A 26,520-nucleotide genomic window follows, 5' to 3' on the forward strand; every position below is an offset into this window, starting at 1 on the left:
TGAAAAAAAATAGTTAGGGCTACTGTTTGTTTCCTAGTCCGTTCTTCTTAATGCCGTTCTAGTCGTTTTCACTTCTTTTGAGCCCTCAGCCCTGTGACATTTAGTGTCGAAATGTCATGCTGCCATAGATTGAGTGCTCCGTGACTGAACAGTCGATGAAATTGTATTCTTCTTTTTGTTGTTGTTGATGTAGTTGTTGTTGTTTTTGTGTGTGTGTTGACATTTGTCTTCCTTTTGAGAACTGATTATCTGAATAACGTCATGATTTTAAATGAGACAAGAGCATGTATTCTTTCTTTTCATATATTCTATTTGTATCCTTCATTTTCCTCCTCATCGTGTAAAGAAATGAAAGAAATGTTTTTATGCCCTTATTACTATTTATTGGACGTCACATCTCATATAGGAAATATACAGGACACACACACACACACACACACACAAACATATATATATATATATGCTTATCCTCATGCTGTTTCAAAACTGCAAGACCTTCGTTTATCTTCAGAACACAGATTAAGATATTTTGGATGAAATCTGAGAGCTCTTTATAGACAACACAACTGTTCCCAGTCCCAGAAACATGGCAAGGACATTGATAAAACAGTCATGTGACATCAGTGATTCTTCTCAGTGGGAGAAGAACTGTTGTATAAATTATGTTATTTTTTATGTTCTTTGCACACAAAAAGTATTGTAGTTTCACAAAAACTGTTTTACCGATACCCTTGCTGTCTATGCAGGGTCAGAGTACTCACATTTCATCAAAAATGTCTTAATTTAGAGGTTTGGAACGACATGAGGGTGAGTGATTACGACTTAATTTTCATTTTGGGGTAAACTAACCCGGTTAACAAGAGGTTTAACACTAACGTTATCGTGAAATCCCGGGCTTAAACAGAAGAGGGCACCTTTCTCCCAAGTTTGAGCCATTCTCGAGGACGCGCTCTGAAGCTCCACGTGCACCCGCAGAGTGGAATGCTAGTTCACGCGCTTGCTGTTGCGAAGGGCGATAACGACGCGCACGCGAGCACCAGACGGATCCGATGAGACGCGCGTCACGAACCCGCAGAGATGCTGAAGCAGCCGCGATAATTAAGGGACATTTACAAAAACACGGCGTTGTTTGTGCATATATCAGAGAAAAGATATCTCTCGCCGACCTCATGGATGAACACACCGCATATATACACCATCTGACGTCTTCGCGGATTTTAAAGCGCATTTTGTGAGATTTATAAACCACACCCGGCGCTGTGGTTTATAAGTGGATTGAGGTGAGTAACATGGACACGGACACACGGCTCTGTGACATGCTGCAGTCATATTAATGCAGTAATATGACTGTTTTCAAGGTCATAGCCACCGGAATGAACGAGATGTACTAACGTTATGTGAAGTGTGTGTGGCTGTGTTGTCGGTGTTGACTGGAGCTGAGCCGATCACATTTCATCGGCGGGCCGACAGATTACTCATATTAAATATGAAAGTAGCTATACAAATTAAAGGTGCTGCAGTATTTACTTTTATTCTGCAAAATTTCGCTGACAGAATCCGGTCATTTCTAAAAGTATCCTTGCGATCAGGCGTTTCATAAAGGTGAAAAAGTTCCCTATGTAGATTGCGCTTGTGGTGAATTCGCATGTTGATCAGCACAAAGCTGCTTGCTTTGAAAGTTTCTTGCTTTGCTTGCCATTCTCTTGTCTTAGTTAAATCGTGGCCACTTTGTACTTATTCATTCTTATTTTAATTTAAACAAATTTTTAATTCTTTGCCATAATATATATTTTTTCCCCACATGGTGTGCTATGGTTGTTACAATACATCAGTATCGATTTCTAAGTCAACCAGATGGGAGTATGATGTGTCCTTGCAATGTTTTAACAATCAATATATATTTTTATGATTAACACCTTTATATTGACACTTGGGCATCCAACTTGCTTAATCGTGGGGAGTCATGGCCTAGTGGTTAGAGAGTTTGACTCCTAACCCTAGGGTTGTGGGTTCGAATCTCGGGCCGGCGATACCACGACTTAGGTGCCCTTGAGCAAGGCACCGAACACCCAACTGCTCCCCGGGCACCACAGCATAAATGGTAGCCCACTGCTCCGGGTGTGTGTGTGCGTGCGTGTGTGCGTGTGTGTGTGTGTGTGTGTGTGTGTGTGTTCACTGCTCTGTGTGTGTGCACTTTGGATGGGTTAAATGCAGAGCATGAATTCTGAGTATGGGTCACCATACTTGGCTGAATGTCACGTCACTTAATCAAATATAAAAAATGTTACTCTGCAGTTTTGATTACTGATTATGAAGCCAGTGATTGTGCATTGTAAATGCTGTCACTGTACATCAAGCAATACTAACACAATGTTTTTCTCTTCTCTGGCTCCAGTGGGCACCACACGGCTCCAATGCCAGACCCAGACCCCTGTCTCTGGCGTTAGGTGACGAGCTCGACCACAGACAGGATGAGCGCAGGGCAGGAGCAGACGGACATCCTGTCAGCAGGCATTCTAGTGAAGGAACGATGGAAAGTAGTAAGTCTGCAGGTTTTATCTAATGCACATCAGTGTAGTGCAGGGATCAGCAACCTTTTCGGCATGACGTGCCATTTTTTATTTTTATGGTTAACCACTGTGCCAAGTGTGCACAGCCCCCCCCCCCCACTACCCCCCCCCACACCCCGATATAATTCTGTATTTAAACGGTACATACACAATTTTTTATTATACGATAAAAAAAAGTTTTTTTAACGTTTAATCAACGTTAATGCACTGCTTTAATTGATGAACGTGCACACACAGACACACACACACACACACACAACACACACCACTCGCACACAGAGATCTGAGATCGTGCTGTGCAAAAAGTAGCATTCAGAAGCTCATAAACCTATGAGTGTTGTCACGCTACTTTTATTAATCGATACTGAATCGCTACATTATATTTCTCAACAACAAAGGGGCAAAATCGCTTCATTGTCTGCAGAGAGAGACAATTTACCCCCCCCCCCCCCCCCCACTTTCTTTCTCTCAAAATGGCCATATTTCAGAAAATTTTTCATCACTGGATATAGCTTTAGGTCATTTAACATTTCTATGGTAAAACGTATTATTAAAAGTTGACTAATGTTAATTGATTTGCAGCTTCATCTTACCTCACTCTCTTTAACGTTAAACTGACGCTTCGCGCTCTGCTTCTGTGAACAGTAAACCCCGCCTACTTTGATCTGATTGTCCATCTCAGTGATTTTGACATTGACAAGTGCTTTTAGACCGAGGCTTTGATCTGAAGCACCTAGTATGTGCAGTGTTTGCACGTGCATCCATGCAAGTTAATTCTCACACTTTAATAGTATTTGTAGCTCCTAACAGGCTGTGTGACTATGAGAAGTTATTACATCAAACTGTTCGTCATTATACAGTTTTCCTTATTGCTTGCGTGCCAGCGATTATCCCTCTGCGTGCCACTGTTGGCACGCGTGCCGTAGGTTGCCAACCCCTGGTGTAGTGCTTGGCTTGTTAAATAACCAGACACTCTAGTTATTGATTTAGACGGTTCTTAAAGAAACAGAAATCTGCTTTCTGGAAATATGAGATACTACGTCTATGTTAGTGTGACTGTTTTCAGTAACTGTGCAGATAGTGGCAGGTAGTGACTCACTCCTCACAGTGATCGCGTAGTGCAGTGTGTTCATCTGTTGTAACACACACACACTGACCAGCTCCTTTAATGCACTGATCAGTAATACGTTGCTTCCTCTGACGAAATATGTTGTATAAGCCTGCTGCTGAATCAACCAAGTATAATCCCCAGAGAAAACCAGATTTGTCACCGTACAGGAAGATCTGAGGGGGAAAAGGAAGTTGCACAAGGGTTCAGAAGAGATTGTGGCACAAAGGGACATGTAATGCCAAGAGAAATAAATAACAAAATATAGAAAATGTAATCTGATTGCTGTGCAGAATATACTGTGATGCCACTGGAGAGGACATGTGCATCAAAACTAGTATTATTGCTGTACAATATTTAAAGGCGTCATGTAAATTATTTTAATTATATTGATAATTTTTTTTCCCCTTACTCAATATATCTTACACCAAAACAGTCAGATTTATTGTTTTAGTCTGTGACTGAGATGCAATTCCTATTTTAACGTGGATGTGATTTGAAACCAGTTCAAAAACTGTTGGATTAGAACTGAATTGGCTTCATTACATTTTGAAATAATTCAATTACTAATAATTACTATCATTAATAATCTATAATTAATCATTCATCTTTCAGTTCAAAGATAATACAGTGATATCACTCTGTTCTTTGTTTCTTGCCTCAGCTGAAAAAAATTGGCGGTGGCGGTTTTGGCGAGATCTACGAGGCTCTGGACCTGATCAACTGCATCAGTGTGGCTCTGAAAGCAGAGTCCGCTCAACAACCCAAACAGGTTCTGAAGATGGAGGTGGCGGTGCTGAAGAAACTACAAGGCAAGTTATTAAGCAGAGTAGATAAATGCCATTTTTATACATTTACCAATGGCATACTTGAATACATTTACAAATTAGCATTAGCAGGTTTCATTCAAAAGTGTGGGGGACTGTACTAATATTTTGAAAGAAATTAGTACTTCTTTTCAGCAAGGATGCATTAAATTGCTGAAAAGTTTTCTTTTTCTATTGGAAATAAATGCTGTTCTTTTAGTCTTACTTTTAATCAAAGAATCCTAAAAAATGTATTACAGTTTCACAAATCAACATGTTAGAAGGAAACTGAAGTGAGCTACTGAAAAGTCAGCTTTGTAATCACAGGATTAAATGGCATTTTAAAATATAGAAGGCAATTATTTTAAGTTGTAATAGTAATTCACAAATATGACTCTTTTTACTGTATTTTTGCATCAAATAAATGTGTTGCATCAATAAATGCAAACATTAAAAAATCGTAGTGACCCTAAACTTTGGAATGGTAGTGTATCTAGTGTCATTTTGTTCTTGGTAAAAACGTCTATAAATACTGCTTTATCATTATGTTACATGCTTTTCTTCTTTTTAGTTTTACTGGTTGTGTATAGTATGCATCTCTGTGTTCAAGTTTAATACAGTCTCATTCATTGAAATTCACATTGTTTTGCACCCCTGAATTCTGGGATTCAAAGAGGAAATCTTAATAGTTACAAATAGAGCAAAATGATTGTTAAGCACCTCTTCGACTGTGAGGATCAGTAGGCAAGCTTGAAATTAAACCGTGTCTTCTTTTCCTCTGGGCAAAGAATCAACAAATCAATTAGAAGAGCCCAGCAATGACAGCACCATTATCCTCCAAAAAAATCTATGTACTTGTATCATGTTGGCTGTAATATGGTTGTATGATAGGACAGAGTGGTTTTATCTCTTCCTGAGGGAAAGACTTGTAACTGGAGATCAGAATCAGAATCAGAATGAGCTTTATTGCCAGGTATGTTTACACATACGAGGAATTTGTTTTCGTGACAGAAGCTCCGCAGTACAACAGAATGACAGCGACAGAACATAAAACACATAATAAAAGAATATAAAAATACAAAAAATACAAATAAGTAGATAAGAAATGACAATATACAAATTGACAATTGTAGGCAGGTATATTCCAAAAATGCAGTTATGTATGTACATGTATATTATGTGCAAAATTTAAGTGTATACTAAGTATGTGTGTTAGATAAATTAAGTGTATGTGTATATAAATATAAAGTGTAGTGTGTTCAGTGTGTATCAGCTGTTCATAAGATGGATTGCCTGAGGGAAGAAACTGTTCCTGTGTCTGGTCGTTCTGGTGCTCAGTGCTCTGTAGCGTCGACCAGATGGCAACAGTTCAAAGAGGGAGTGTGCTGGATGTGAGGGGTCCAGAGTGATTTTAACAGCCCTTTTGCTCACTCTGGATAAGTACAGTTCTTGAATAGATGGGAGAGTTGAACCGATGATTCGCTCAGCAGTCCGGACTACCCTCTGTAGTCTTCTGAGGTCCGATTTAGAAGCTGAGCTGAACCAGACAGTTACTGAAGTGCAGAGGATGGATTCGATGATGGTGGAGAAGAACTGTTTCAGCAGATCCTGTGGGAGGCTAAACTTCCTCAGCTGGCGAAGGAAGTACAGCCTCTGATGGGCCTTTTTCACAATGGAGTCAATGTGAATGTCCCACTTCAGGTCCTGAGAGATGGTGGTTCCCAGGAATCTGAATGACTCCACTGCAGCCACAGTGCTGTTCATGATGGTGAGTGGGGGGAGTGCAGGGGGGTTTCTCCTGAAGTCCACAGTCATCTCCACTGTTTTGAGCGTGTTAAGCTCCAGGTTGTTGAGAGTGCACCAGACAGCCAGCTCTTTAACCTCCTGCCTGTAAGCAGACTCGTCACTGTCCTGAATGAGGCCGATGAGTGTGGTGTCGTCTGCAAACTTCAGGAGCTTGACAGAGGGGTCCTTAGATGTGCAGTCATTAGTGTACAGGGAGAAGAGAAGTGGGGAGAGAACGCAGCCCTGGGGAGCTCCGGTGCTGATTGTACGGGTGCTGGATGTGTATTTTCCCAGCCTCACTAGCTGCTGCCTGTCTGTCAGGAAGCTGTTGATCCACTGACAGACGGAGGTGGGCACGGAGAGCTGAGTCAGCTTGGGCAGGAGGAGGTTTGGCATGATCGTGTTAAAAGCCGAGCTGAAGTCCACAAACAGGATCCTCACATAGGTTCCTGGTCTGTCTAGGTGTTGCAGAACATAATGCAGTCCAATGTTTACTGCATCGTCCACAGACCTGTTTGCTCTGTAGGCAAACTGAAGAGGATCTAGCAAGGGTCCAGTGATGTCCTTCAGGTGAGCCAGCACCAGTTTTTCAAATGACTTCATGACTACGGATGTTAAAGCCACAGGCCTGTAGTCATTTAGTCCTGTAATTTTGGGTTTCTTTGGGATAGGGATGACGGTGGAGCGTTTAGCATGAAGGGACTTCGCACAGCTCCAGCGATCTGTTGAAGATCTTTGTGAAGATGGGGGCCAGCTGGTCAGCACAGGATTTCAGACAGGCTGGTGTAACACAATCTGGGCCTGGTGCTTTTTGCTCTTCTGGGCTCTTCTGCTTCCGGAAGACCTGGCGCACCGCATCCTCGCTGATCTGTATTGCTGGTGTGGGGGAGAGGGGGGATGCAGGAGGTGTGAATGGTGAAAGTGCTTGATTGGAGAGGTGTTCAGGATGGGTTGCAGGAGCTGTTAATGGTGTGAACGGTTGTGTGGAGAGGCATTCAGGGTTGGTTGCAGGAGTTGTTATTGGTGTGAACGGTTGTGTGGAGAGGTGTTCAGGGCAGGTGATGGGTGTTCTTTCAAACCTGCAGTAAAACTCGTTCAGATCGTCTGCCAGTCGTTGATTTTCCACAGTGCTGGGGGGTGGTGTCTTGTAATTGGTGATCTTCTTTAGACTTTTCCACACTGATGCGGAGTCGTTCGAAGTGAACTGAGTCCTTATTTTTTTCAGAATAATTCCTCTTTGCCACTTTGATCTCCTTTTCCAGTGTGTATTTAGCCTGTTTATACAAGACATTGTCCCCCTTCCGGTAAGCATCTTCTTTGGCCTGACGGAGCTGTCTGAGTTTTGCAGTGAACCACGGTTTGTCATTGTTGTAATTTAGTTGAGTCTTGGTAGGAATACACACATCCTCACAGAAACTGATATATGATGTTACGGTCTCTGTGAGTTCGTCCAGATCGGTGGAAGCAGCTTCAAAAACACTCCAATCAGTGAGGTCAAAACAAGATTGTAAATCCTGCTCTGCTTCATTAGTCCATCTTTTTACAGTCCTTAATACAGGTTTAGCTGATTTTAGTTTCTGCCTGTAGGTCGTTTATGATAAGATGAACCAGAAGGTGATCAGAACGTCCCAAAGCTGCTCGTGGAACAGAGTGATATGCATCCTTTATTGTGGTGTAACAGTGATCCAATATATTACTGTCTCTGGTGGGACAGGTAACATGCTGTCTGTATTTTGGCATGTTAGATCTCTCCATCTACTCACCACCCCGTTAGCAGAGAAGTAAACAAACACATGACATGATACTATTGCTTTTTATTTTAAGTAATAAATGCAAATCTACTTGAATTCTTCATACATAGTTATGTCATATTTAGCATAATTCAGTATACGAATACTTTGCGAATAATCAAAATAAACATCAACAAAGCGCTCAGAATGACAGAGGACTCGAGGGAGAGGCATATTAGTAAGAGAGGGTCTTGCAGGGGACTGTAGGGTGTGTCAGGGCAGAAGGCAGGAGTAGATCAGAGAAGAATATGGCTGAAGCCAGTCTGATCTCTCCAGAGAGCGTCCCAGGAGAGCTGAGCCGCACTGAACTAAAGCCATAAACCCCCCTCCTCTGGAAAGACCTTCATTATTATTGGGAGGAGGAGGAGTGGAGCACATGAACGCGAAAATAACCAACGTACTGTTTATTATTTGTCTTGTGAAGTGGTCAAATTCCAAACTTTTTTAGCATTTTCTCTTTGCAGTCCAGTTACATTTGTCTCATGGTTTCATGAATCAAAACATCATTTTGCACCTCCTCTTTGATCTTTAGAATTCAATTGGCTTATTTGCCACTGTACCTGTAAGACTTCTGTGTGTAAATTACTTCCTTTATGACTGCTTGCCATAAAATGAGTTCCAATGATATCTACAGTAGTCTAATGAAGTGCCATCTCGTTGTTTCAGGAAAAGATCACGTTTGTCAGTTTGTTGGATGTGGCCGCAACGATCGCTTTAACTATGTTGTCATGGAGCTTCAGGTGAGGTCTGATTGACAGGTTATGCATTTATTCTAAATTAATGTGTGCCGAATATTACAATTCATTTTTGATGATGATCTTACAAGCCTAATAGACAATAAATAATAGACAATAAAGATGGTTAAATCAACTTTCTTGTCATGAATAACAATATGATAACATAAACTGTTTGACCTATAAAAAATAACCTGTAAATGTATCGCATAGCTACCATATGCATACATTTAATTGAGCATGTAAGATGTAGATTTATCTTTTTGTTTGTTTATGAATTTGACCTCAGACTTTGCAGCCTGTGCATTTATTTATGACTTTATATTAAACCTGTTTTTCAGTTAAATGTTTGCAGCTAAAATGATTTATTGTTGCCTTTTTTGGCTTTTGCAGGGCCGTAATTTAGCCGATCTGAGGAGGAGCATGAACCGGGGCACTTTCACAGTCAGCGCTACACTAAGACTGGGTCTGCAGATCCTGGAGGCCATTGAGAGCATCCACTCAGTTGGCTTTTTACACCGTGACATCAAACCGGTAAGATCTTTAAACTCTTTTAACTGCCTGCAACAACAAATTACAGTGATTACAAAATATATATCTGTGACCCGTGCTGGCAAAATGAGTCAGAATGCCCACGGACTAATTACAGGCTACAGGGAAAACAAGTGTAAAATGTACATTTTGGTCAAATTTGAGGTATTCACAAAAATTATTTTATTAAGGATGTATTCCCACCTTTCTTGTTTTGTTCGATTGAATCAAACTCAAGTTGGTTTCCCGCCTTGGTGTGGATTTTTTAGGCAGGTGTGAATACAGCAGTCACGCTTGGGTGCGGACCTAATAACGGTACCGAGACCCAGCTGAAGAGGTTATTTCGGTCCGGTTCCAAACGAACTGGTACAGTTAAATGGATAAACCAAGGAATGGATGAACTTAGCACACATGTGGTTTTGTTTACAATTTCTGGTTCACTTGCAAAAAGGGCAGTGTGAAAGTGAACCACAACCACACACACACAAAAAATGGAAATGCTACAGGGGCCTTTACCCACCCCCCGAAGAAGTGTGATGTGCGTTTTATTATGGATGGATGCACTTTATTTGACTACTTTTGGACTGTTGAAAAAAAATGCCTGCCCACTGCCATTAATGCTTGGAAGTGGAAGGACAATTTGTAATATATCTCAGATTTTATTTGTCTGAAAGAAGAAAGTCACATACACCTAGGATGCCTTGAAGGTGAGTAAAAAAGAGGGTCTTGTGGGGGATTAACCCTTTTCTTACTGGTGCTGACAGACAGCACGCTATCCCGATATATGCATACACACAGAAAAGTATTTAATCTGTCTTGGCGAGTACTCACGCAATCACAATCTATTATCTCTTAAGTAAAAGTAAACATTTCTGAAAATTTACTTAAAAAAAATTGTAAATTAGTAAATAGTAAATTATTCTTGGCATTTTGCTCATTGTGACTAATTTTGCTAGCCTGACTACGTCAGACTTCCTACTTCCGCTCAATTTCATTTCAAAGTGAAGTAGCAGAGTCTGGTATTACCAGGCTATCATTTTGCCAGCACGTGTGACATATCTCTGTGTTGTAAATAAATAGCAGTATACTTAAATAGTACACTTAATATAACAATAGGATGCTTAAAGGTGCCATATAATGCAAAAATTTTAAAACACTTTTATAAGGTGTTTGAACACAGTTGTGTGGCCGCAGTGTGTGAAAACAACCAGCCTATAATGGTAAAAATCCACACACTCATTGTTTTATAATTCCAAAAAGACATACACATAAACAGAGCGTTTTGGCTCATACCCTAAAAGTGGCAATTTCAAGAAGCTATAAAAAATTATCTGTGAGGTATTTTGAGATAAAACTTCACATACACACTCTGGGGACATCAGATTACAAATACTGTATCAATGCATTCTAAGGCACCTTTAAAAATTACTTCTTACGCAAAATATCGCAGCCTTTTTGTAATGTTCACTTGTTCACACTCTTTTCAGTCCAACTTTGCCATGGGCCGATTTCCTAGCACATGTCGAACTTGCTACATGTTAGATTTTGGTTTGGCGCGCCAATTTACAAACTCCTGCCAAGAAGTCAGACCGGTCAGTATCAAAAGTCATTTGTAATGTAGTCTTTCTGACTGTACTTGTTTATATGTTTGTGAGAATTTATTTGTCACTGGTATTTATGTATATATGTACTGTAAGATTCTGTTCTCTCTCAGCCCCGTCCTGTTGCAGGGTTTAGGGGTACAGTACGATACGCCTCAGTCAATGCCCATAAGAACAAGGTAAGAATGCCTCTGGTGTTCCTGCCCAGTCTCAGCTGTTGTTGATAATGTTTCAGCTACCAGGATTATTCTGGTCATATCCGCTTTATTTTGGTCTTACTCTCACAGGAAATGGGAAGACATGATGACTTGTGGTCTTTGTTCTACATGCTGGTGGAGTTCTTGGTTGGGCAGCTCCCCTGGAGGAAGATAAAAGACAAGGTGCTGATCAGGCAGGAAGAAGAGGTGTTGTGAAAAGCATTTTCTTGTTTGTTGGGAAGTGATAATGAGATTTGTGTGTTTATGCATTAGGAGCAAGTGGGGAAGTTAAAAGAGACATACGATCATCGGCTCATGTTGAAACACCTGCCCCCAGAATTCAGTTTTTTTCTGGAGCACATCAGCAATTTGGACTACTTTACCAAACCTGACTACCAGGTAAAAAATTGACACTTTAATAGATCAATGAAATATCTATAAGTGGTCAATCTCATTTGAAACTTTTTTTCCACTCTAGCTTCTGAGGACTGTTTTTGAGAATAGCATGAGAACCTACAATGTAGTGGAAAATGACCCATATGATTGGGAAAAGATGAGCTCAGATAGCCCACTGACAATCACCGCTGCAGCAAACACGCCACAGCACCATACGCGCCTCACACCAGCTCAGATGGGGTAAATCACGTGACTGCTTTACTTTCATTTGGTTGAACTCTCTTAAACATTTGCATTTTCCAAGTAGTGGCATCACCATGAAGAGTCCTCTGGTGCTCTGTTTTCTTCCAGCATTGTGAATGCCTCACTGCTGCCTGGAGATCTGAAGGAGAACACAGATGAAGTTCTGCAAGATGAGCAGCTCAGTGATGGGGACAATGCTCGGCCCGAGAACCTGATTGGATCTCCGAACCTTCCTCTCAGGAACCAGGAGACTGATGTCTGGGAGGACCTGGACCGCAACCGGAACCAAATTTGTCCTGCTGTCTGGAAGGTACCAGAATACGTACCATGGACTGAATAAATCATAGACATCTTTGTCTATTCTTGGCGGTTTCATATTCTGTTGTCATTCTCTTTTAGATGGGAACAGATGATGAGCATAGCAACCAAGGCAATCAAAGCCCCCATGCCGGGCCTAGCATTGGCTCACCAGTGCGAATCCGGTCAGAGGTGGTACCCTCAGATAGAGACACTCCTCTTCTGAGGAAACTGCGCAACATCCATAGCTTTGAGCTGGAGAAGAGACTAACTTTGGAGCCCAAACCCAACACTGAGCGGTTTGTAGAGGCCTGGTAAGTGACTCCTACACTCAAAATCGAATTCTTTCAAGTATTTAGCAACTATTCAGTATGTTCTGAAGACCTAGTGTGCATTCTTTGGTTTCTGTGACCAGTTCTGGCAAGCAGCCACCTGGTACAGTACAGGAATGGGACGCTGATGGCGTCCCTGGCATGGCCATGTTGAACGGATGTCGCACAGAGCGAGTTTGGCACTATGACGATGAAATCCGCTCTGGTGGTGGCTCGCCCAAGCCTGCTTCACCGGGATCTCCTGAGCAGGGCAACGGTACAGCTAATAGTGGCTTTGTTGCTCTAAACCTGAGCTCAGGCCTACAAGATGTTGAGTTGCATGATTGGGTGATGGTAGAGAAAGGCTCTGACCTGCCGGACTTCAAAGAGGCAGCAGGAAGTAGCCCAGGTCTCAAACTCACTAGTAGCCCATCTGATGAGTGTGAAGAGGAGCCAGAAATTTTGCAGCCAATGGATGAATCACCAGATAAAGAATCCACTCCTAGTCCCGTACATGGAGGTGCCCACACACCTCACACAGTCCAGGGCCCACAAAGGATGGATGGGTTGGAGCTCAGTGTATTTCCCACTGCTGGTGGACCTCCTGTTACCCCCACCAGCCCTGGTGAGGCACTGGCTGAAGGAGCACTCACACAGGTAACTATGGCTTCCAAATGCTGTTTTTTGCTAAATTGTGTACAATTTAAAATTTGGTCAAATGATCTTTGCACCTATACTCAGAAAAGGTTTCAAAACAGCTCCTCAGTTATGACAAAGTTGCCAAACATAACATGAGGCTCTATCCTGGCAATGCTTTAGCTTATCAAGACAAATTTTGGAACGTTTTATCGGTACTGTGACCAAAGGGGACCTGAACAGTAGGATGACAGTGCCACCTAGTAGTTAGAAATGTAGTACAAATTATTTTTCACACATATTATATTGTAGACAATAATATTTTATATGAAACTGGTGTAAATCTTAAAAAAGTTTCTAAATAAATTTAGATGAGATCAATTTTAGACTGTTTCTCTTACAAATGCAAACATGAACAAGCCAGACAGGAACGAAGTATGAGGTAACACTTTGCCAAGCATCCTGGCAACACTTTAATCATATACAAAACAACACAAAAAAAAAAAACAGTAAATGCATGTGTGTAAGGTGCAGTGTTTGCTACAGGTATACAATATAAGATTACTTAAAAGGTATAGTTCACCCAAAAATGTAAATTACCCCATGATTAATTCACCCTCAAGGCATCCAGAGATTATGGTTTATAAAGTTTTAAATATGGATATTGTTCATAAAAAATGCATTGATTCATTTCAAGAGGCCTTTATTAACCCCCCAGAGCTGTGTGGAGCATTTTTTATGATGGACTTTATTGAACTATTAAATACCATCAGCCATTCACTGCCATTATAAAGCTTGGAACAGCCAGGACATTTTTAAATATCTTAATTAATAAACTCTATTGTATTCATCTGAAAGAAGGAAGTCATATACACCTAGGATGGCTTGAGGGTGAGTAAATCATGGGGTAATTTACATTTTTGGTTAAACTATCCCATTAATCTCCTGTGCTTTTTGATTTATGTGTTAGTTTAAAAAAAAACGTATACATTAAAGTAATTAGTATTTTTTTTTCACTTAAACAGCCCCCATGAAAGTTTCCTTTCTACTGTTCTTTTCTTGATGTCGTTAGAACACTTTCTAAGTCACACTCACAAGTGTCAGAAGGATAAAGGTGGTCTCTGAGGGCAGCTCTCCTGTCAGCCACAGTAATGAGATACAGACCGCTCACCCTTTAGGTCTGTGATGTAAGCTTACGGTAGTCTGAGCTAAGCCGATCTTGTTACCTGAGCTCTTGTGTTCTCACGGCCCAGGTTAGGACACTGTCTGTGGAAGGAGTGTTGTAAAACCACACAAAGCTGGCTTCATTTATTACAGTGTTGCAGTTTCAAGCATATTACTGACCATTTGCAAGTTTGATTTAAGTGCTGCGGTCTCTGGAAGATGTCAGTGAATTCTTTTTACAGACATAACCATTTGCTTCCTCTTTTTTTTATTAACTCCTACAATTTTTTTTGGCCATTTTAATATCTTTTACTGTATTTTATTTCCAACTTCACAACCCATTCATCACCCCTGACTCACCTGATCCACTTCACTAAACGCTCTTCGCCTCCCTTCCACTGTTCCCCACTTTCCTTTTCTAGCTGCCCACCTCTCCTGCATCCCAACCTGAGGAGCTTGTTGCAAGGACGTGCAGCCCCCTGCTCCTGCGCTCCCCTAGCCCGCTCACCCTCCTGACCTCCCTGTCGGACCCCCTCCACCAGCGCGCCCCGCCTGGGATGTGGCGCAGCCAATCTGCAGACCACCAACAACACCCATCCTCTTCCACCTCCTCGTGCCACGCCTCGCTGCCACTACCTTCTAAACCCTGTTCTGCCCATTCGCCTGGACGCAGGAAACTTCCTGCCATTCCAGCGACTGCTGCAAACACCAAGTTCCCCTCAGTCATACGAATCACCCGCGCTCAGCTTCAGCAGGTGAATAGGCTCTCCCATTCCGTGCTTTCCATAATTTCGACCATCTCTGCCCCCAAACATGTCTTCTCTCCAGTCTTATGCTTCCTGTGTTCTGTATGTACTTGATTTTTGTTGTTGTATTTGACCTTAGTTTTTTTGTGCGCTCTCTCCTCAAAGAACCCCAGGAATACTGTTCTGTCCATTATGCATGCCCAACATTTTTTTCTGTCAAGGTTGTACTTAAAACTGTGTACTTTGTTAATAGTTCTGTTCCTGGTAAACCTAGTGAACTAGGTTTGGGTCTACCTAGTCACATGCGTCCTAGGATTGTCTGGGATAGACTTTTTAACTGTAGCAAGTAGGCTTTCTAGTGTTTTTTGCAGTGTAAAAAAACTGTAACCTGGTGCATTGTACAACAGGTTATATATATTTTTAGATATATTAGTTTTTGTTTTCCTTGTGTTGTTTATGACGGGGTTTCCAATTCTGCTCCTGGAGGGTTAGCTTAGCATCATGCTAACTGGAAGTCAAGTCCTCTGCTTCACTTCAGGAGATAATTTTGTGCGTTGTTTGTGCCATACAGAAATATTGCTTATTTAGAGAGTTCCAAATCAGTCACTAGGTTTTGGAACAGGGCTTATGTGTTTTTGTTCCTCTGAATATGTGACTAACCATCTCTTATCCTGTTTAATTCAGTCAGCTTTTCATCCAGGATGTCTAGTCCTGCTTCTGGAGTGCAACTGTACTGCAAAGTTTAGCTCCAACCCTAATTTAACACACCTGAACCAGTTACAATTTTTTTGTTGTCAGGAGGGCTCGCAGACATTTGCACACCACATCCACATGCAGGCAATTTTTTGAGACCGCACAGACTGTGCGCGTACAACAGCGCATGTGCGAGGTGAATGTTGAGACAGTGCAAGTCAAGCAGGTGGTACTGGGCATGCATTGAGCTCATTCATCTGCACTCATCCACAGTTGAGTATACTTTGAAAGTTGTGTGAATGCGGCTGTGCGCAAGACAGAATGGAACACGGAAGTGAAGTATAACTGGGCCTTTATTAGAAACATCCAGCTTGCTGTTTTGAAACCAATTAGAACTAAACTCTGCATGACGTTATCCCTCCAGGAGCAGGATTGGACACCCCTGGGGACTGTTTCGTAAAATAAGTTTACCGAACAAGCCAGGCTTATTTCAGTTAGTCTGACTTATTTTGAACCAGATCAATTGACAACAAGTCAGGCTAACTGACATAAGCATGGCTTAGTTGGTAAACTTGTTTTATGAAACAGGCCCTGGTATGAAGGATATTATAACTTATAGAAATTCTCTTTCCACTAACATAAAGATGTTGTGTGTGGTTTGTCAAATAACAGTTTATATCTGCATGCAAGCATGTTTGGTTACCAATATAAGCATTCATATAAAGACTGAACCTGAATTTGTGACCCCCAGGTGACATCAAGGACATGAAAATTGATAAACCTATAGCTAATTTTCTCTAATCCTCTCTCAGCTGACAGCTCAGCGCCCCTCTGTGCTGTCCTCCCAGTCTGCATCTGACAGTGTTCCACTGCAGAGACGTGATACTGAAAATGGTAACAATGAGATGCATCCACATGACAACACAGCTGACATCAACTCCCCACAGGAGCAAGTTGCCTTCCAGCCCACCAGTCCCTCTAATGTTGAGGGGGATCCTTTGCTAAATGGGAATGGCCCTCTGAAACCTTCAAGCCCAGTGCCAAACCTGGTCCCATCTCCATGCACACCTCCCTCTCAGCGTAGCCCAGTTCTCATGAATGACTGTCTAACACCTCCTTCAGACACACAAAGACATGGCAACGAGCAGCCTCCAAAGCTAAAAGACCCCAAGAGGGAGTCTCCCATCATTAAACGCTCTGTCGAACACAACCAGTGTACTCTGGAGGAGGGAAAGGAAGATGCTCCTTCCAGAAACGGCACTTCTTCTCCAGTTTCTGCTCCCAAACAAGACCCCAGTCGTCGGCACAGCCGTATCCCAGTGTTAGAACCATCTAGCCTTCTGGATCCACCAACTGGATCTGCTAAAGAGAAGTTGCTGCAGAGGAGGGTTCACCACATTCCAATTTCACCCTCCGGTTCCCCATCATTATCCTCTGACAGGCGTGTCATTGTGGCTGCTATGCAGCGGGACCAGATTTCTTCTGTCTCTTCTGAACGCTCTCAAGATGAAGAATCACTTCTGGGTTCTCATTCTGATCATCATGGAGATGATGCTCCTTCACTGTCCTCATCCTCTAGTCCACTTTTACGGAAGAGCAAGATACCACGCCCAATCACACCCACAACGAGCGGGGAAGCCGTTACTGAACACTTCATGCCTCGTCCACCATCAGGAAAACCTCCTAGCCGCTCCACTATGGATGGAAGGTAGTTAGCAAACATATAGCCAACTTATTGTTATTGTGCATACGAGTTCAGAATCTGTAGCCATAGACCAGTGGTTCCCAATCTTGGCCCTCCACATTTTTGATGTCTTTCGAATCTGACACACATTTGAGTACTTGGAGTGTTTACTAATGAGTCGATGAGTTGAATCAGGTGTGTTTGGTTTGGGACATCTATAAAACGTTCAGTGTTGGGGGTCATTGAGGTCCATGAATGGAGAACCACTGCCCTTGACCTAAAAAAAATCAGACATTCTAGACCATTGGTACCTGGTCCTGGAGAACTGATGGATTAAATTAGATGTGTTTAAATAGGAAGGCATCTAACGTGGAGTTTTGGGATTCTCCAAGACCAGGACTGGAAACCACTGTTCTAGAAAAAACAAATTTCTTACTTAACTCTAAGATCTTTGGGACTACAGTATGTCCACCAAACATGGCACAGTTCTTCGGGCTGCTCTAAACACCTTATCAGCTTCCTGTCAGTTTTCTGTCTACTACCAAGAACACCTAAGCAAATATCCAGAATGTTTTATAAAAGGGATAGTTCACCCAAAAGATTTTAACTCTGTCATTAATTCTGTCATGTCGTTCCAAACCCATAAGACCTTCATTCATTTTCGGAACACAATATAAGATATTTTTGATGAAATCCAAGAGCTTTCTGATCCTGCATAGACAGTAACATAACTACCACGTTCAAGGCCCAGAAAGGTAGTAAAGACATCATCAAAATAGTCCATGTGACATCAATGGTTTAACCTTAATTTTATGAAGCTACGAGAATACTTTTTGTGCGTAAAGAAAACAAAATAATTAAACAGTTTCTTCTCTACCATGTCAGTCTTTGACATACATTCATGAGAGGATCACAACACCTGCATGTAGTGCTGTCAATGCAGGAACACTGATGCTCACATAGAATGCTTACATAGGAACAGATGAACCTGGATAGAACCCGGATGCGCTGCTGCAGAGGAAGATGCTGTACATAACACAACGTGTTTACGTCTTTGTAAGCAGAGAATGAATTGCAATTTTTTGCCCAGGCGTACTTATTTGAACCAAAATATTCAGAAGATGAACTAAAAGAGATGGACGTTCTACAGCAGGATGTCAGCTACTGCATAGCTCGTAGCTCTTGTAGCTTCAGAAAATTAAGGTTTAATCATTGATATCACTCAGACTATTTTAATGATGTCCTTACTATCTTTCTGGTCCTTGAACGTGTTAGTTGCGTTGCTGTTTATGCAGGGTCAGAAATAGGTTTGCGTCGATCCAATATTCAGTATTGGTATCGCACTGATACTTGTTTTTTCTGCTGGATCGGGGTATTGGTCAGATGAGACCGATCCAAATCTGATATAGTGCGTATACTATTCTGTGTAGTATATCTGTGTAGAGTCCCTTTCACACTGTGATTCGGGAAAATACACGGTTAATGTGTCCTGGCAATTGTTCCCGGGTCGCTAGATTTTGCGATCTGCCAATGATTACCCGGAATATGTGCGTGTGTTCACACACAACCCGTAAAGGTCTCGTAAAGACACATGATATCAGGTGTTACGTGTAATGTACGAGTCGAAAACGCTAGGCACGTTAACTTTCACTTAAGCTGGCGAACGAACTCCGCGTCAGCGCGGAAAATGAGGAACTAAATGAATGATCTCTGCTTCATTACAGTTTGCACATTTTTTTTTTTGTCGCGAGCGCTGATCTGCCTTCAATACACCTGATAAATGATCACTACGACATACCCTTTATGGCATTAGTTCTGGCTTTTCTTCACACAGAGCTCGTTCCGGGACTGAACCCGGCAATATTACTAGGTCCCAAACCCAGGATCGATCCCGGAATCAATCCTGGGACGTGTTTCGTTCACACAGAAGGCAACCCGGCAATGTTAGTTATCCATTAACCTAGTTTATAATAGTATTTTTGTCATAGATTATGATTATATATATTTGTTTGTTATTTTTCTTTATAATGAAATTGTCTATATTTAGTAGATTGTGTGTAATATGAAAAAGAGTGATGATCGACCTACATATTTAGATATAGAAATTCTACACTGATTTAAAAAAAACTGTGCTGTTATTGGATCGATATCAGCAAATACTCAGATAATTTTGGGTATCGGATTGGTATTGGTTCTGATAAACTGGTATCAAGCCTTCCCTAGTCAGAAAGCTCTTAGATTTCTTTAAAAATGTGTTAATCTGTGTTCCAAAGACAAAAGCCTTATGGCTTTGGAATGACATAAGGGTGAGCGATTAGTGAGAATTTTTATTTTTGGGTGAACTAACCCTTTAATGCCTAGCAATTACCTAGAATACATTTTGCAATCACATCAGTGCAAAGAAGACTGCACTGGACCTTTACGGGCCCACTTAGGTCTAGCCTAAGGGCCCCCATTGGGCTGCCAGAGCAGGGTCACTGAGAATTTGCTCATTAGCAAAACATTGGACCTTTAGCACTGGCCCTGCACTTAGCCCCCAGGAAGCCCTCACTTGGCCCACACTAGTAAACTAAAACAATATATCTGTTTTACTATAAATACTTTTTAGCTACTATAACTTTGGGAAAAACAGTTATTATATATCTGAAATGGATGCAGTTACCACATAAATAATGTCTTTATTGTCAAAAATGTTCAGTAGTTGAAGGACAGAGTCTGGTAAGTGTTAGATGTCCAGGTCAAAGGTCACAGAATAGTTCACTTACAGCAGTGGTTCCCAACTATGTTCCTGGAGGCCCCCCAACACTGCACATTTTGCATATCATCTCATTTGTCTGACACAACCATTTCAGGTCTTGGAGTCTCTACTAATGAGCTAATGATCTGAATCAGGTGTGTTTGATTAAGGAGACATGGAAAACCTGCAGTGTTGGGGGGGCTTCCAGGAATGTGGTTGGGAACAACTGACTTACAGCATCCACCATAGTGTGATTTTCTGCTAATGTTTTGGAAATCTTAGCAGTTTTTAACACATGCTATTCACCAGGAGAGGGCAACTTATTAGGCTTTGTTTATTTCTGTAGTGGGCTGGCTCTAGCCCACTGTGCCTGCATAAAGCAGGGATAGCAGTGACCGTAACTAGCCACAGTATGTGTTTGCAATCAGTTAGCCATGCTGTCTACCACCTAAAAACCATCCAGAACAACATAGCAACCACAGAATGCCTTGGTAATAACTAGCAATCACCTAGAACATTTTAGCAATCACTTGGCAATGCACCAATCAACCATAAAAATGGTTGCAATTATCTATAAATGACGAGTGAGTGATGTGAAGTGTAGCCAGATATGGTGTTCCATACTCAGAATTTGTGCTCTGCATTTCACAGCAGCCAGTAGTGAACACACACACCCAGAGAAGTTGGCAGCCATTTTTGTTGCGGCACCCAGGAAGCAGTTGGGTGATAGGTGCCTTGCCGAAGGATCACAGCTCAGTCACGGTGGTATTGAAGGTGGAACAGTGCTGGTCATTCACTTCCCTCCCTTACAGTCCTTGCCGGTACCAAGACTCAAACCCGCAACCTACAGTTCAGACTCTCTAAGTATTATGCCATGACCAGTGTTTGGAATAACGGCGTTTAAAAGAACGGCGTTAGGTAACGACGTTATTTTTTCAGTAACGGGGTAATCTAACTAATTACTTTTCCCGTCGTTACAACGCCGTTAACGTTACTGAACGTTAAATGCGGTGCGTTACTATGCATTGATTTAATATGCAATTCGAACGCACCCCTGGCTCACACAGCGAGTGAGCAGGTGGGTTAATAACGAGATAAGCGATTATGATTGGCTAAGGTAGAGTCATGTGTTTCATTGTAGCCAATCAGAGCCAGTGTTTTTACACACACGTGCCAGCGGCGCCAAACACACACAGTCACACACACGCAACAGCTACACAGAGATTCGCAGCAGCAGGAGTAATGGCGAGTCAGGAGCAATCCGATGAAAAGTTGGCATTTTCAAGGTGGAGATATAAGCACTACTTCACATTCATTGTAGTCAAAAGCAAGAACGTGCATGTAATGTGAGACACACGCATCTACAAAGCTAGTGGCTTTTTTTTTTTTTTTTACAGTAACGCAAATAGTTACTTTCCCTGGTAACGAGTTACTTTTATGATAGAGTAATTCAGTTACTAACTCAGTTACTTTTTGGAACAAGTAGTGAGTAACTATAACTAATTACTTTTTTAAAGTAACGTTCCCAACAGTGGCCATGACTGACCCTTTTTTTGTGTGTCATAGCAGAACGCCCTAGCAACTTTCTGGCATTCCACCTGGTACCCCAATAGATCACCTGGAAAGTTGCTAGACATTAAACTGATGGGGCTAAGGTGTTCTGAGTGGTACCTTATTGAATTGATTAATGGTTGCTATAGAGCTCTCGATGGTTACTAGACAGTATCTGGAGCCTTTTTTTGATTGTAAACGTTTATCAGGTCTGTTATTTTCCATCAGTTGCATGCTATAGCATAGTTTGACTTCATTTGACTTCTCCTCCAGACTAAGGCGGTACAGGATTCGTGCCGGCAGCACCAGTGACTCAGATCTGCTGACCTGTCTGGCCCAGCTAATGCACACCAGGTCGCTCCGTGACTCTCCACACCCCAGCTGCTCCTCTCCCCCGCACATAAGCACCAGGCACGTGTTCGGCGGTCCCACCGCTGCTCACCACCTCCACCAGCGCAGCTCTAGCGCCTCCCCCCGCAGCTCCTCCTCACTACAGCGCCGCTCTCATCCTCGCACGCAGGAAGGATGCTGTGGGAGACAGGCCCATTCTGTCACCGTACACATCCAGCGGGGCAAAGCCGGCATCCGTGAGGTCAGGTGCTCAAACAAGCTGAGCAGATAGTCAACCACAGGTTTCAGACACTAGTGGAAGATGTGAACGTGTGAAATTGTGAAAGAGTGAAACTTTCCACAATAGCTAACAAAATATGATTCTCATTCCTTCGCACATCAGCAGCTCCATTGCTTTCTCTACATCAGTAGCCTAAATTTTATCACGCTGGCTTTTGGGAACACCAAAGTCACTTTTAGAACTTGGGAGGTTATACATGAAGGTGATTAGCTGGATCGTTAGTACTTTATAGTTTCTTTACTTACAATCATCTTCATGAAAGCTCTGGAATGTTTGAATGTATTCGTGATCTACATGAGGTTTGCATCAAGATCGACTGTACTATAGTATTTATTACATTTATTTATTTTGGCTTTGATGCATTGCAGCCCTCTCTGAGCAGTGGCAGGTACACTGATAGATCATGCCATCATTAACCCTTTTTTGTGCTTGTGCTTTGGGAACTGTCAGCACTTAGACATGGCCTGAAACATTGTACGCAACTGAAATGCTTTAATTGGCATTAGGGCTGTCAAAATGGCTAGAAAACTCAATTCAAATTTTGTAATTTCGTACTTTTATTAATATTCAAATTCTATTCAAATTTAAAATGCATAATTTCAGTTAGGGTGGAAAAAAAGCTTTTGGCTTTTCTCCTGAAGCCACAAGAGGGCGTGTAGAGCAAAATACTACCAATGAATGTTTATTCAAAGCAATAAATAACAGAACCATCTGTGAAAAAAATTGCATACTGATTAAAATAATGTTTATAAACCAATTATTAATTAAGTTACTTAAACAACTTTAACCAAAGCAGGATCATGTATGCATACTTTAATACAAAGGACCGAAATCCAATCACACAGAGAATTTCTCAATTTAAAAATATGAGATGCAATGGGATTAGGGATCCCCCCCCCCCCCCCCACCGGAATAAAGTCTCGAGATATGTTTTTTAAAAGTTGAACTTGCATTCATTTTACATGGCTTTCTACACATTCCTCTCGAGTGCAACGGTAATAGATGTCCCTCTAGAAAATGCACAAAACATGTGGTTTCAGTTTTGATGTAAACAAAAGCTTCTCCCCATTATTTTTTATTATTTCCACAGTATTTTTAATGAACAACACAGCAGCGACACATCTAGTGGCTTCAACTGGATAGGCTAACAAAACATTATAATGCAATGATACATCGTCATCGCATATTAGGCACCACTGATAACGCATTTGAAATTTGAATATTTTTTTTTAACAGCCCTAATTAACATGTTGCATTCGAAATCTCTGAAACAAAAACTCAGTCATTAGTTTTCTTAGACTGTAAAGCCCAAAGTATACTTTGGTTTTTGTTTGTACGCGAGAGTCTGTGAACCGTGTGCATGACGCAAATTTATTCAGCAGAAGAGTACACATGTACTGTATGCGCGCCACCCAATTTTTATAACCTCATGTGCATTGCAGGTCGCACATGCACATTGAATTTGTCTGGAACTAATCCATTGTTCCACAAGTAGGCCATACTGGCCGCTGTTTCACAGTAGAAAATGAAACTAAACCTAAATAAAAAAAGCAAATAGCGGTGATTTCAACAACAACACACCAGCATTGAGAAGCGTATGTGTACGGAGTTGTGAGATTAAGCAGCATCTTTAGATTAAGAGTACAAATAGATTTTTATCGGTTATAATAACTTCTGGAGAAAAGTAGTGCAGACACTGGACTAAGATGAACCTATGTTTGTGTTATCTATCAAATGGAGTTTACTTTTAAAGGCTGTGCATTGGACTGTACGCATACGCTAACGTACACACATAAAAACGAAGCATATACTTTGGGCTTAAAAGTTTATTTTAAGCTTAACTAATATCATGAGTGGAGCAAGAGTTAGAATATTGCCGTGTTAGTTAACGCCTAAATAAAAAATACTGTCATCATTTACCCACGTTCATGTATTATCACTGATTAACCAAAACTGTTTGGTTACCAACATTCTTTAAAAGATCTTCTTGTGTGTTCCGCAGGAAAAAAAGGTTTTGGAGTTACAAAAAGGTGAGTAGATGATGACAGAATTCTCATGTTTGGGTGAACTATGCCTGTGTTCGATTGGAACATGTGCTTGTACTTCCATAGACTGTTTCTGACCTCAATGAGTTTGCAAGAGGAAGAGTTTTTCAAGAAATGGTGACCACTGAAACAATCATAAAAAAAAAGTGTTCTTGCGCTTTGACGTGCCTAAAGAAGTTTTGCTTGGAAATGGAATATACAGTATATAGGGCAGGGTCAAGCTTTCAGAAACTGAAGACACTAACTGTGGTAATTTTCCTTTTCTGTAGAGCTTCTGGTGTTCCGCAGCTATGTACTATTTCATGCAGAACACAATGTCATACAAGTCACACTTATTTTTACAGGCCCTCATATAAACTATGCCTGTTATACTTAATACTGGACCCCCCCATCGTAATATTTTCTCATATAAATATTTTAGTTAATGTGATTTGTACTTTCAGCTACTAATATGATTGACATACTCTTAGCTCTGTTAAACATTTACCATTGTTAATCCATTTTACAGATTCCAAGTAGATTCTCTCTGTGTGTCTTGAAATCTAAAATCACTCACCTTGCATATGACATCAGAGATCTGTCAACTTAATGTTAAAAGGGAAGGTTTTAAAATTGCAATACTTTTACAATTTCTTATTTCAATTTCTTATTTCATGGGAAGGGTTCTGAAATGATAACAGTTGCCAGTAATCACTAATTAAACATATAGTTTTATTACATGTGCCACACGACATACCCAATCAAACAAAACTGAACAAAAGTTAGTTTACATTCCAGAACCTCAGCATTTTTGGCTGCTATTTGGCATTTGTCAATCAAAGTTTTACATGTTATAGAGTTCATAAAAAAAGAATAATACCTATTTTAAAAAAGCATGCAGCTAATTCCCTTCAGAGACTGGAACATTAAGTTACACAGTCGTCTTCCTTCTCCGCCTGTACAATGCTGTAATATAGCTTCCACTTCCCATAGAAGGCCAACTCTTTGCATGAGCTACAGAAAAATAACAAAACGCTGCCATGTACAATAAACACAGCTTAAGTTTTCATATACCAGGAGTTTATAACCTGATAAGTACTGTCAGCTTGTAAATAGGGACTTCATGTTTGTTTTTCTCTTAACCTCATTACCCATTTTTAACTTTATATCAGCACTTACAGAGAGACAGTTTGAATACTTACTCAATCCTCAACTGGTTTATATGCGTTTATGTGTTTGAGGATGTGATCTGGTAGGTGATTTACCAGAGCATGTGGGATATCAGCATATGGCATCAGAAAAACCCTAATATTTTCTCACAGTATGAAATATTGGGATTGGAGAAAATTCATGCGTAGCAAGATTTATTTATTGATTTATTTGAATTAGTAATATAGCATCGCTTTAGTCAGACACTAATTACAGTTGCAATCATAGCCTTGTATAATATATAGTCAGTTATTGGTATTAATGGGTCAGATTTAAGACAACGTCTGGCTAATCACCTTAAAAATCAGCTGTTTTCTATCATTACGGCAATAAATTCTCTGGCCGAAAGAAATTACAAGCAATTTTCACTGCAGACAAATTTTCATTTTATCAATTCGCTGTTAAATAACAAAGAAAAAAGTGCAGAATTGTCCATCTATTTATTGATTAGTAAAATACCGTTTAGTATACTGGTTTATCCCATACAAAACAGACTATTCTAATTAAATGAACATGTCACTGAGGTTGTTGTTCTTTGCTTGTTGAATCTCTACCTATTTTATTCCATGCATTTTGTCAGTATATCGAACATTGAAACTGCACAGTATTGTTTTGACAATGGACTGAAAGTTAATCTGTAGAAGTAGCTAAGATTTTAACATATCAACTTTAACATTAGATTTTTTGATGTTACTGCATATTGTTGTTCAAAATTTGTCGAGTGAAATGTACAGTGTACAAAAGAATGTTATGGGGTGGGACATTGCACATTAATATAATTATTTGTGTTATTTTTATTTGTATCATAAATGCAGTGTACAGTGTTATTTTTTCGTTTAGTTGTTTTTTTTTCAATTGGAATTATTTTGTATTTTATTTTTATAAACTTGCTACGAATAAAATTTTCATTCAGCATGCCAACCATGAAAAGTCTGTATATGTGTCGGACTTTTATTTTGTAAACGTGACGTAAGAGTTTTTTTTTTTTTTTTGTTGATACTAGTTTCACTGTTTGAAACAGTTACCATAGAAACCGCACTTCTTTACGTAAAATCTAAACATCCGCGATTAGCAAC

At 40.8% G+C, this 26,520-nt stretch overlaps 1 protein-coding gene across 2 annotated transcripts; it reads left to right on the plus strand.

Annotated features, from left to right (window-relative positions):
* Positions 1-1,029: 1,029 nt before the first annotated feature.
* On the plus strand, positions 1,030-22,456 carry ttbk2a (tau tubulin kinase 2a). 2 transcript variants are annotated; one of them, XM_059520757.1, is made up of 16 exons: positions 1,030-1,280; positions 2,396-2,540; positions 4,343-4,490; positions 8,726-8,799; positions 9,187-9,327; positions 10,812-10,916; positions 11,039-11,104; positions 11,213-11,305; positions 11,396-11,521; positions 11,601-11,758; positions 11,870-12,071; positions 12,161-12,372; positions 12,474-13,026; positions 14,592-14,924; positions 16,421-17,316; positions 21,854-22,456. In XM_059520757.1, the coding sequence occupies exons 2-16, from the start codon at positions 2,472-2,474 to the stop codon at positions 22,200-22,202; spliced, it is 3,525 nt and encodes a 1,174-aa protein (XP_059376740.1). In that variant the 5' UTR covers positions 1,030-1,280; positions 2,396-2,471; the 3' UTR covers positions 22,203-22,456. The 2 variants fall into 2 exon arrangements, with proteins under 2 accessions (XP_059376740.1, XP_059376741.1); XM_059520758.1 differs by lacking the exon at positions 14,592-14,924.
* The last annotated feature ends 4,064 nt before the right edge of the window (positions 22,457-26,520 follow it).

This window comes from Carassius carassius, chromosome 32 (assembly GCF_963082965.1).
Source record: "Carassius carassius chromosome 32, fCarCar2.1, whole genome shotgun sequence".
NCBI lineage: Eukaryota > Metazoa > Chordata > Actinopteri > Cypriniformes > Cyprinidae > Carassius > Carassius carassius.

Excerpts from the sequence above, each read along its gene's own strand:
- ttbk2a (XM_059520757.1), top strand. The coding sequence starts at position 2,472 with ATGAGCGCAGGGCAGGAGCAGACGGACATCCTGTCAGCAGGCATTCTA. Across the intron at positions 11,759-11,869 it reads CTCACACCAGCTCAGATGGG|CATTGTGAATGCCTCACTGC; the intron begins GTAAATCACGTG and ends GTTTTCTTCCAG. Across the intron at positions 17,317-21,853 it reads CGCTCCACTATGGATGGAAG|ACTAAGGCGGTACAGGATTC; the intron begins GTAGTTAGCAAA and ends CTTCTCCTCCAG.